The sequence below is a fragment of the Micromys minutus genome, assembly GCF_963924665.1.
Source record: "Micromys minutus genome assembly, chromosome: 6".
NCBI lineage: Eukaryota > Metazoa > Chordata > Mammalia > Rodentia > Muridae > Micromys > Micromys minutus.
Window position 1 is genome coordinate 74,128,368 of NC_137975.1, and position 11,400 is coordinate 74,139,767.

Consider the following 11,400-nt stretch of genomic DNA (forward strand, 5'->3'; position numbering starts at 1 on the left):
ATTTAGTTATTTTAGGTCTTGGTATGAGGACTAACAAAAGACCATAACAGGGTGACTTGATTGTTGTCAAGAATACTTGATGCTCTTAAAAAGTATCAGAATCACATGTGGCTCATAACAGCTTCCTGGAAATCACCTTCCTGGAAATAAGCCGCCTACTCTTGGCAGATGGCAAACCTGGGACACCCACCCGCATTCAAATTATCAAGCACAACTATGAACAGGTGGTCACTAAGAGTTTTTGTGTACTTAAGCCTCCAGACGGAGTAAACTAAGGAGACTACAGTATCTAGCCGGATGGGGCCACTTAATGGAAGGGAACCTTTCAGAGCCGAGATGTAAGGCGGTTTGCATCAGTACTGTTTACTTCATATTCAATGCTACAGAGTACAAAGCAGGTCAGAACAAATTCAAACTAACTTTCTGGCTCCAGATTCAAGTTTCAGACAGTGAACAACTCCCTTTGAGTTTGTGGGTGGCCCTGAAAAGGGCCTTTTGCGACAGTGTAGTAAAGGGTGTTAGTGGGTTAACCACCAAAGCCGTAAAGGGTGCGGCCCTGGCGCTTGAGCGCGTAGACCACGTCCATGGCGGTGACGGTCTTGCGCTTGGCGTGCTCCGTGTAGGTGACGGCGTCGCGGATCACGTTCTCCAGGAACACCTTCAGCACCCCGCGGGTCTCCTCGTAGATCAGGCCGGAGATGCGCTTCACTCCTCCGCGCCGGGCCAGGCGGCGGATGGCGGGCTTGGTGATGCCCTGGATGTTGTCGCGCAGGACTTTGCGGTGGCGCTTGGCGCCGCCTTTGCCTAGACCTTTTCCTCCCTTACCGCGTCCAGACATGGTTGTGGCTAAAGATGGAAAAGTGATCGCAAGCCTCTCTTTAAATAGACGTTCTGCGGACCTGATTGAAAACCACAGGCGTTAGGCGGTGTTTTCGAATTAGGTCCTTGAAAGGGGGTGGAGCAAGCAGGATGAGTCATTGCAGTCTGAATGTTTTCATTGGCTAGCAAACGCCAGCTATTCTTCGTGTTCGGTGCCTCCTAAAGACCAGATTTAAATCCTGTCGAAAAACTTCGTTTTCGTTCTGCGTCCCCCCTTTTCTCCCTGTGATATTGGGGCTATTACACAAAGCAGATATCCTATTTCTCATTTGCTTTTATTCCTGTCTTGTTATTAAATTAGTTTATGGTTTCTTTGTGAGGACTCGGTTAAAATGTCCAAAACCGTGTGAGTTAAATATTCCAAGGATGGCAGTAAAGTTTAAGCCAGTGCCTGGCAGTTTTGTTTGGGAAGACATAAACATTGAAAAGGCATCTCCAACTGAGCGCCCGAACTGCAGTCTTCATAGTCCGTATCCCGAGTCAGGGACCTAAAGAGTTTTTTTTTTTTTTTTTTTTTTTTTTTTTTTTAAATAAAAACTGTGAGAACGTCTACAAAAGGATAAAGTTAGGTTATCGGTTATCCTCTGCCTGCTGTGATTCCAAGTTTGTTTCCCTTTCAGCCCTTATTAATCACAGCATGGCTTGCTCAACTTAAGAAAAGACTTGTTTTGTGGAGCTGACAATTACATTACAGGGCTAATACTTGATTAAGGTCATTACAAAGCCTACAAGGTCCTGGTGAAGCTTGTGATAAGATTAGTGATGTCAAAACAAGGCTAATCCCCCCCCTCCCCTTAAAAAAAAGGCAAAAGAGCAAGTAACAGTAGGTCTCCTTGTCCGTTTATTATTGATTTTGGACTTCCAAATTTTAACTAAACAATGAGGAAGGAGGAGATGGTCCCAGGTTAAGAGCATGTTTTACCCTCCACCCCGAGGGCATAGATTTGGTTACCAGCGTGTACATGCCAACTCACCATTATGCACAGGTCTAGTTTCAGGAATCTGATGCTCTTGTCTGATCTCAGTCGGTCCCATGACTGCAGGCAAACTGCTCATACAGACAAAGTAAAGTATAAAATTATTATTATGGCTAATAACACTTTTAAAATAAAGCCTGCCGACCAAAATAAAGACTTTTAATTCCTGTCTTTTGTTATATATGCTCATCACAAACACTTTATACCAGGAGCCCCAGCTAAATATGAATTATAAAAAACACATCTGGAAAAAAGTTTCAAAATATTTCTGATAAACTTCTAAGGTTATGGTTAGTTTTGAAAAGTTGAGCATATTTACTCCTTACTGCAGAGGACAACACAGGTCACCTACCTCATAGCTGTGGTAATTCCTTTTGAGGTTTGGCAAGAAATAGCAACAGTGTTCCACCATAGGCTTCCTCAACTTGGAGTATTGCTTTATGAAAATTAAAATCCCAACTTAGTCACTTTCTAACTTCTAACTAGCTATTTCAAACAGCCAGTTGAGTAATTTCTGTGGTTTTCATAACTGAAGTACAAGCTAACAATGATTAAAAAGGTGTTCCTCATAGAAATCTTTGGAGAAATTAACATTTAAGAACATCTAGCATCTAGCAAGTATTTAAATAAAATGACCTAAAATGTTATTTTTACAAAGAGATGGAGGAGGGGTCAGGTACATACTTGGCATGTGTTAAACTTTGGGTTTGATTCTCAATACAGAAAACTATTCAGCTTTAGAAAACACTCTTTATGTGCTCATGCACGCGAGCACATGCACGAACGCACACACACACACACACACACACACACACATTCACACACACACACACACAATGTTACTGGGATTCCAAATTCTTATCCAGGTAAATGGGGAGAGAAGTGGAGAAGCTTTCCCTCAAATGTTAGTTTTCTTTTCCTCCATTTTGGACAGTTAATAAAAAACAGCAGACCTGAACTATCAGAATGCATGCTGGGCAGAGCATGGTTAAGTGATGTCCAGTAATATTGTAAACAATGCATATATGAGAGTACGCCTGCTTTCTAAAAAAAAAAAAAAAAAAAAGACACTCCAATACTGAAACATTGCATAGGTGTAAAAGGAGTAGGGATTAGTCACTAAAGAACAAACAACTCATACTCCAAAATGTTGAGGAAGATTTGAAATTTAAGGTGTCAGTCAGTCCACACAACTTTCATGCTTAAAGCTCTTCAGAACACTTGAAAACCATTTTTAGATCGGAGTAAGTTTTAAAAAGGTATTGGTTTAAAAGTAACATTATAAGAAAGTTTGGCTCCATACCGGTAACATTTTTCTTTGAAATGTGTCCAGGGGGTGCTGCATTGGTGCTGTGCTGTGAGACAGGGAAGAGAACTGTTGTCTTTTCTCTGTGCACCAGGGAAGAGGAAATGCTTCCAGTGAGGACCCCCCACACCCCCCAACAGGCACAAGTCCCTGTGGGAGGAGCCTCAGAGATCTTTGTCTTCTCTACACTCTGTTCTTTTGTCAGGTCAGAGAACTAAGCCTCAGCCCGGCATAGCAGCCTTTCCAGGGTCTAGTAAAGAATTCTGTTTTCTGTACATTTCATGGACTTCCTCTTTTAGGATATCTTCTACACACACACTGGCCTCCAGCTTCTGTAGCCGAGAATGAGTGAGCTCTGACGTATCGGTCTCCGGCTCCCTCCTGCTGGCACTAAGGGCGGGCTTAACACATCTGGTGCTTTTTGGGAAAAAAGCTGCCCCTTCACTGGCCCCTGCCCAGCACGTTGCCTCTGCAAACTACTGTGATTGACTGAAGTGAGCCACCAGGTGGCACCCTTCTCCTACCTTCGACATCTCGTTACTGTTTAACCAGAGGGAAGATGGGAGATTTGAAAGGTAAGTCTCAATTCTTCCAATGGAGGCCCTAAAGTTTTACGGAAAAGTCAGAAGTGTTAACAAAACACACAAAAACGCAACTATATCATTTGTCCTGTATAATTATTGTACCATAACTTAGTTAGCTGTAACATAAAGTTCAGGAAAGCCTGTGGCCTTCTGCTATATACAGGGGATATTTAGAACAAATCACCGTGTGCATTCAGTAGATTAACACGGCTTATGACATGGCAAAGGAAAACGGTCAATCTACCTATCAGAGTGCAGTGAAAATATTGTAAAAGACACGGGTACTAAAGTACAACATTACAGTCCCTCTGCCCGGAGCTGTAGCTTAGGGCAGGCCTGAGTCCCACAGTGAACATAGTGCTATCCCGGACCGTAGTGCCCAACTGAAAAACTTAGAAGAGAAACAAACCAGAAGAGCCAAAATCAGAAGTGATGTAAGTGTCCATACAATGATCCGCCGTAACTGTCTTTATAAAGATGGACAAGAATATCAGTTAACCTGTGTAGAACAAACCACAATGGCATGTTTGCCAAACCGTGTGTGAATCAGTCGCACACATTTAAAGGAGAGGGATACGGAGGTGAAATACAAGCTCCTGGGAGAGTTCATCACTCATTTTGGAAATGATGGTACTATGGTTATCTGCTTTCAACAATGAATTAAAAAATTTCCCCCTAACTTTCACCAAAGGTAATACAAAGGTCAAAAAAAAAAAAAAGTTGACATCTCAGCTCAACTCCGGTGTTCATTAACAAAAGTGGAGTCTGAGGCACTTGGTTTGAAGCTAGAATTCACACCACAGTCATGCAGGTAAGTGCACGCTTGGGAAGATATAAAGATGGTGAACACATGCCATATGGGAGGAGACGTGAGCGCACACACGTGTGCATGCACATGCAGACAGATGTATACACATACACAAACAGGACGCAAACTCGAGCCTGGCTTTTAACATTAGATGAATATCTTTTCTCAAATCTAGAGATGTCTAGGTTGTCTAGACTGCGCTTTTGAATCGACAGTGAGCAGCTGGACCCCAGCAACTCTAAGAATCCTGCAAGCCCTTTGTCAGCTTCCATTTTACTTCCTTCAGAGGAGACAGATTGATGGATTATTTATTGGCTGCCAGGGAAATCGCTTTAAGGTTCTGATTATAGAGGCATCAGCTTTAAGGGTGCCAGACAGATAGGTGCCAGAGGAAGCAGGAAACTGGTGAATGGAGTCACTACTTAGGCCCTGCCCGCTCCAACTTTGAAAGGATTCATGACAGCAGAAGGCTGGCTTTGGCAGCTATTTCCCATCGAGTAGGTCAAACTCACTGAAATGAAGCCCCGGGAGAAAAGAAAAGGGCCATCGACTCCTCTCCCCACTCAGATCACGCCGTTCACACAGTGGGAGGTACAGAGTGTGCATCTGTCTTTCTGTATCTCTGGCGAGCTGTGACACAGTTTGCATCTAAAGAAAAGGACCGTAGGTGCCGATAATAACCTCCACTACGTAGACTCATCAGGACGTCTACACCCGTTTTATGTTTAGCGGGGTGACCAGAGTGGAGCATAGCATTGAGCCCCTCCTCAGAACCCGTGCGGGCTACACTTCATTATACTAATCGTTCACGGTGTCTGTTTTCAGGACAAGGAGAGAGGGTACTCCTTAGGAATCATGTCAGATGATATGATGCATATGCCATGAACCTTTGAAAACCTCACACCACCTTTGTGCAGATATGAACACACAGCCATGGTCATGCACGCAAACATCTGTATTTTCTCAGAGGGCGACTCCTCACATTGCAGTGTGTAGCCTTCGTGGCTTCATTGATGACCCATATAATAATCCAGTGGCAGAGAAGCCAGGGATTGGTGACAGAAGAGTCACTAGATAACAGACAGAGAGGCTCAAGGGACAGTTAGATGGGTCCTGGATCCTAGGATATGTATGAAAAATTCTGGCACAAGCGTGTGTGCGCATTCCCAGGATGAAGGTTCATAACTTCTTCAGATGTGGAAATGAATCGTGTATCCCCCAAATCTAGGGGGGATTTTTAAGTAGACCCACGCAGTCTAGGTAGATGGAGGAAATGAAGGATGCCTCCAAGAAGCAGCTTAAGAGTCATGAGGCCGGTTCTGGAGGGAGAGGTGACAACTGGGGCAGTCACTATTATTCAGGAACAAAACTTAACTGGAGAAAACACCTTAAGAAAATGAACAGGGAAAGCTCAGAGCAGGGTTCACAGACAGTTTCTGTGCGTTAGGTCCAACGGTGTCCTAGAATGGAGCAGGAGCCTTTGACTGAGTCTTCTCTCTGCTGCGGCTCTGTAGGCTGCAGGGTTACTCACATTCTGCTAAGACATAGTCACCCATGGTTCCTCCTGAGAAGACAAGAGACCCAAAAAGAGACATCATTGGCCAGGCATCACCTTGTCCTGTGCCTTCCCGCCTCCTCCTTCCTTGATCGTGGTATCCAAGGACACCCTTGGATTTCAGAAATGGTTACTCTCTGTCGGGGTAATCTCTGTGTACTGTGTACAGACTGCTTTTATTACTCAAATGCTAATTTCTGCGCCAGGTCTGGATACAGGCAGGACTTCAGTATTGTTATTGTCTCAGTGTTTTGTGGACATGTCCATCACCTTCTGATTGGTTTAAAAAAAAAAAAAAAGCTGAATATCCTATAGCAAAGCAGGAGCTTCCAGGGGGAGACAGGAATTCTGGGTAAGAGTCACAGGTGGGATATTTGCCAACAGAGGAAGAAACAGGCAGTGGCAGGGCAGAGTCAGGTGGTCAGACTTACTTAAAGGAGTAAGTTGGGAGTTTGCCAAGCAAAGGCTGAGCTTTCATAATTGCTAAAATGTCACTGTGTTATTACCAGAGCTTCTGGCGGGTCGAGACGGTCCAGCGATAACCATCGGAATGGAACTGTTTAGTAGCTCTCTAATGGCTTTCTTTGTCACCTAACTCACTTCCTCACAACCCATTCACTTGAACACAGACGTGGTCCACCTTTTGCTCTTGGGACTTCACCAGCTCCCCAGTTACCAGAACACAATGTTCCACAGGCCTATGTAGGCTTGTTTCTGTCTCCCTCTGTTCTTTCCAAGCTAAAGATACCCAGAGAGGGGGAAAAAAGAAGACATTGTGAGTAAGGGACACACATCGTCAGGGACAAGGGCCTATAATACACTCTCCAACTCAGCATTGTTGTTGCAGGCATGTCAGTGTGTGGGAGTGTGTGTGTGTGTGTGTGTGTGTGTGTGAGAGAGGGTCTCACAATGTAACCAACTCAGGCTGGCCTTTACCTCATGGCCATACTTTGGCTGACATAAGGTCACAAACCATCTCACCACTTTTCCATATCCTTTCTCGATATACTTTGAGCATCTAGTCCAACATCACCCCACATCCTTTGGGGTTTTCTTTAGCTGCACTTACTTGTCATGAATTCTACTCCACACTAGATTTAGATTCTGGGACTTAGCCAGAGGCGTTCTTAACCCTAAATTTCCCTCTACCTGAAATAACACCTGCACAGCAGTAGCGCCTAGATGTTTCCTGCTTAGGACCTTCTTGTCTGGGAAAAAGAAAGCTGAACAAAACGTCCCCTGAGACGGGCTGGCCGTTTCAGAACCAAAAGGCACAGTTGTGGCTTCCTATAGATGTCACATTTCCTGTAGGAATAGTGTGTCCTGGAGGAAGATGCACCACAGAACTTCACCCGTGCTCCCGCTCACCTGAGGCCTTCCTCTTCCTTAAGATTAGCAACAGAATTCCAACAAGGAAGACGGCACAGACGGTGATCCCACTAATGATTCCAACAATCATGGCCCGAGACGGCACGGGCTCTAAAAACAACACGCGAAAATTCAAGCCCATGACCGGCACATTCCAGCCTAGGGCAGACCATGCTCTCACTGCAAAGGGGAGCACCTCTACCACAGATGATCTCTGCCCTGGTGTCCGTCCTCACCCCAAGTGGCAGTGAGAGGCTGATCCAGGCCCGGGTGATCCACTTGACAGGTGAACCTTGTCTCCTCTCCAGGGGCCACAGCCAAGGTCAGCCAGCCCTGATAGGTCTCATCCCCATTAGGCAGCACTTTCTGAGGGTCGACATCTTTGGCATCCAGTGGCTGATTGTCCTTCAGCCACCTCATAGTGATGTTCTGGGGGAAGAAGTTCCGAGCCTGACACCTTAGAGAGGTTCCTGCGGAGGCCCAGTGGCTGGTCACTTTCACCAAGGTAGGCGCTTGAAGGAAAAAAGGAAGTACATGAGGAGGGGGCTGTTTTATCCTGAGCAGGATGACTGGAATTTTCACTTCTCTTTCTGAGTAGGAAAAAAGAGCACACCCTCCCCAGAAGAAGTGCCACATTGGGGAAACTTCAGTCTGTTCTCTTTAGCGCTCTATGCCAAGGTCCATTGGCCAGGCCGCTGACATTTCCCTAATTTCGTAGTTCATAGCTGTGTTATACACCACAATGTGAAGCGGAAAGTCCATCCCCAATTGTGGGTTCACGCTTTGAAATTCCAGATTTAGGAAGCTGGGGCTGTGTTTTGTGGCTAGTTGGGCCTACATAGGGAGATCTAGACCATCCTTGGCTACAGTGTGAGAGACTATCTAAAGAAGAAAACAACAAACAGACAAACAACAACAAAACTAATGGCGTTGGCTAGATGTCATTTATGACTGTAATCCTAGAAATATGGAAAGCTGAAGCAGGGGGATTTCTGAATTTGAGGCCCAGGCTAGATTACATACTTAGTTACTCAGTCTGGGCTACAAAGTGAGATGTTCTAAAGAAAAAGAGAGAAAAGGAGGGGGAGAGAGAGAGAGACAGAGTGTGAGAGAGAGACAGAGAGACAAACAGAGACATAAAGGATGGGAAAAATGAGAAAGAAAGGAAGACAAAAAATTAGAAACTATTAAAATGAAAATCTTAGTATTGAGGAAGTGCTTCCCCCAAACTTGGGAGAGGCGGAATCCTTGACCTGGTCCTGGGATTCCACTCCACTCCCATTCATACCTTGCTGACCCAGAATCCCTCTCCCCAGCTCCAGGAACTGCCTCAGCTGCTGGGGGCAGTCCTTCTCCAGGTAGTCCCGGTTCTGCCTGGTGCGGATCTTGTGCTCTTCCCACTCCACCTTGGTGGCCCAGGCCCCCGGCTCGGCTGCACTCCAGTTCAGCGTCTTGGGGCAGAATTCAAGATGATCTTGCCCATCGAAGCCGTATTTCCAGAAGCCACTGGTACTGTTGTCTTCATGCACCTCACAGCCTAGGATCACCTGCAGGACGTGGGACTCAGACACCACTCCCAGCTTCGTGACTGGAAATGAAAATGTTGGTTTCGTCTCTACCATCCCCAAGTATTGAATGATCCGGGACTCACAGCTATCTCCCCTTTGGTTCCCTTCCCCATCCCCACCCCAACCCTGGGATTCTGACTTCAAGATATGTTATAGGATATCTGAACTTGTTTCTAGTTTGTGTGGCTGAGCCCTCAGCACACACCTTCAATCCCTCTGGCTGAAATACAGACATGCCCAGTGCTCACTTTAATTCCAAACAAGGAAGGTGAAGAAGGAGGAAGCACCCATGTTTGAAAGTGATGTCTAATTGAGAGGCAGACAAAGTGACAAATCAGAGAGGTGACAGAATAGGATGTACCCAACTGTCACAAGAAGAGGAAGAAGGAGGGAGAGGGCACAGTGCGGGGGGTACAGCAGAGTTCATGGAGCGCAGTGTGGTGGAGTTGACAGTGAGGGTAAACAGCGCAGAGACGGGGAGGAGGCAGTTTTACCAGCAGAGCTTTGCAGAGACAAACTGAAGCGAGAACAAGCTAGACACAGGTGAAGCCAGAACAAGTAAAGGAGTGAGAAGGAGCCAGAAGATTAGAAAACACTGCCAGAGGTGGTATGAATTCAAGCAGAGCAATCCAGCGGCTCTGAGAGAAGCCAGACCGCGTAACCAGCTGGTAGAGGAGTTTGATCCAGAACATCCGCGTTGAAGAAGCCAGCTAGAGTTCAGAAAGAGCTAGAAAGGTCGTTTTCTTGAGCAGCAAGTCTCAGAGGCTGAGTACGGAGGCTGGAAGCTTCCCTGAGTAGGCCTAGGTTGGCAGATGGAGGCAGAGAGCCCCCGAGACAGTAATTACATTAGCAGAATAAAAATTCCTTTTACAAACTACATCCCCAAGGTAGGAAAACAGTGCTATTCTCTTAGTACCTGAGGGAAGTGCCTCCCCTCTCCACATACCCTTACTGTGGTTATAGTTGCCTATGATGGTCCAGAAGTCCACTATGAACATGTAATCCCACCCTTTCAGATTCTGACTCAGCTGCAGCCACAACTGGCTTGAGGTCTGCCCCAAAATCCACGGGGCCCTGGGCTCAGCACGGCGACTCTCGTGGTTGTAGGACACAAAGAGCTGGTCATCCACATAGCCCATAGCCTCAAACAGAGGCAGCCCGTGCTCTGGCTCTGAGGCACCCATGAAGAGGTATCGTAGAGAATGCGAACCTGGGAGAAATCAGTGAGCATTCAGTGGGCAGCCAGCAGCCGGGGGATCAGGATGCTGAGGTTCCACAGCCTCTGCTACCAAAGAGTGGGTCCTCCCTGTGGTGGAGTGACACAGTTCTCCTCCCTGCACAGCCCGGGTTGTTTTGGTCCTTTGCTCTTATTCTTCTCACCTTCTTGATGCTCTCTACTTGAGTGGGTAGGTTACCTCAGTCCCCTTACCCCCCCTTACCCCCCCACCCAGACTGGAAAGCCTGTGGGGTTCTCTACCTATGGGGGCTGAGCTAGGAGTTGCTGCTGGACCTAAGGAGTTAGAGGTACTGGGTTTTCTCCACTTCCATCTCTGAACATTTTCAAGTGCAGATATTGGCTAAAAAATGCTGGTGAATGTCCTGACACGGAACTCAGGACACCCTGTCAGCAGACAGGGCTTCCAGGAAAGGGAGCTGACGTCAACTCTCAGCATCTTTCCCCATCATTTTCCCTCAATTCTAGAACAAGGTTGATCAAGGGAGTAACCTTAGTGCTTAGAAGGGCACCTGACACCGGGCCAGCACTTCGTAAATGTTTGTTGCCTTAGAGTGGTGGCTCACACTTCTGACCCTAATACTCTGGAGACAGTTATCTCAGCTTTGAGTTCATCCTGATATGCACAGGTGAGTCCAGGGTCAGCCTGAACTACATAGGGAGACACCCCACCCCAGGGTTTCTGAAAGAAAGAAAGAACAAAAGAAAGAAAGGAAGGAAGGAAGGAAAGAAGGAAGGAAGGAAGGAAGGAAGGAAGAAAAAGATCAGATTTAAGTTTATGTTCTTTGTACTTGATGAAAGATCTAAGCTAGTTAACTGGCAGTAAGCACTGCTTCCCGGTGCATAATTAGTCAAAAAGCTCCACAGATTCCAGGGTTATTAAAGTACATTAAACAGCTCTTTGGCAACTTTTTGAAAAGGACTGTTAATCCTTTTAAATTTGCAAATCAGCAAAACCCCACTGAAAAAGATCCTGTAGAAGAGTAGTCTACTTGTGTGTGTGTGTGTGTGTGTGTGTGTGTGTTTGTGGCATATCAGATGCTTTGCATTATCAAATATTTACATTATGATTCATAAGAGCAAAAAATATACTTATAAAATAGCAACAAAGTAATTTTATG

At 45.9% G+C, this 11,400-nt stretch overlaps 2 protein-coding genes across 3 annotated transcripts in view; both read right to left on the reverse strand.

Moving 5' to 3' along the window:
* Positions 1 to 430: 430 nt before the first annotated feature.
* On the reverse strand, positions 431 to 838 carry LOC308422123 (histone H4; the record flags this gene model as incomplete). The annotated part of the gene is made up of 1 exon (XM_080918565.1): positions 431 to 838. The coding sequence occupies one exon, from the start codon at positions 836 to 838 to the stop codon at positions 527 to 529; it is 312 nt and encodes a 103-aa protein (XP_080774691.1). The 3' UTR covers positions 431 to 526.
* A 4,582-nt stretch (positions 839 to 5,420) lies between these two features.
* Positions 5,421 to 11,400, reverse strand: part of HFE (homeostatic iron regulator) — a 7,215-nt gene continuing 1,235 nt past the window's right edge. Inside the window, exons 2-6 of one of the 2 annotated variants that reach the window (XM_080918316.1) lie at positions 9,992 to 10,255; positions 8,766 to 9,065; positions 7,714 to 7,989; positions 7,478 to 7,588; positions 5,421 to 6,118 (exon numbers count right to left, since the gene is read on the reverse strand). In XM_080918316.1, the coding sequence (XP_080774442.1) occupies positions 6,078 to 6,118; positions 7,478 to 7,588; positions 7,714 to 7,989; positions 8,766 to 9,065; positions 9,992 to 10,255 (992 nt within the window). In that variant the 3' untranslated portion in view covers positions 5,421 to 6,077. The remainder of the gene's footprint in view (positions 6,119 to 7,477; positions 7,589 to 7,713; positions 7,990 to 8,765; positions 9,066 to 9,991; positions 10,256 to 11,400) is intronic. The other variant, XM_080918317.1, reaches the window with a different exon arrangement.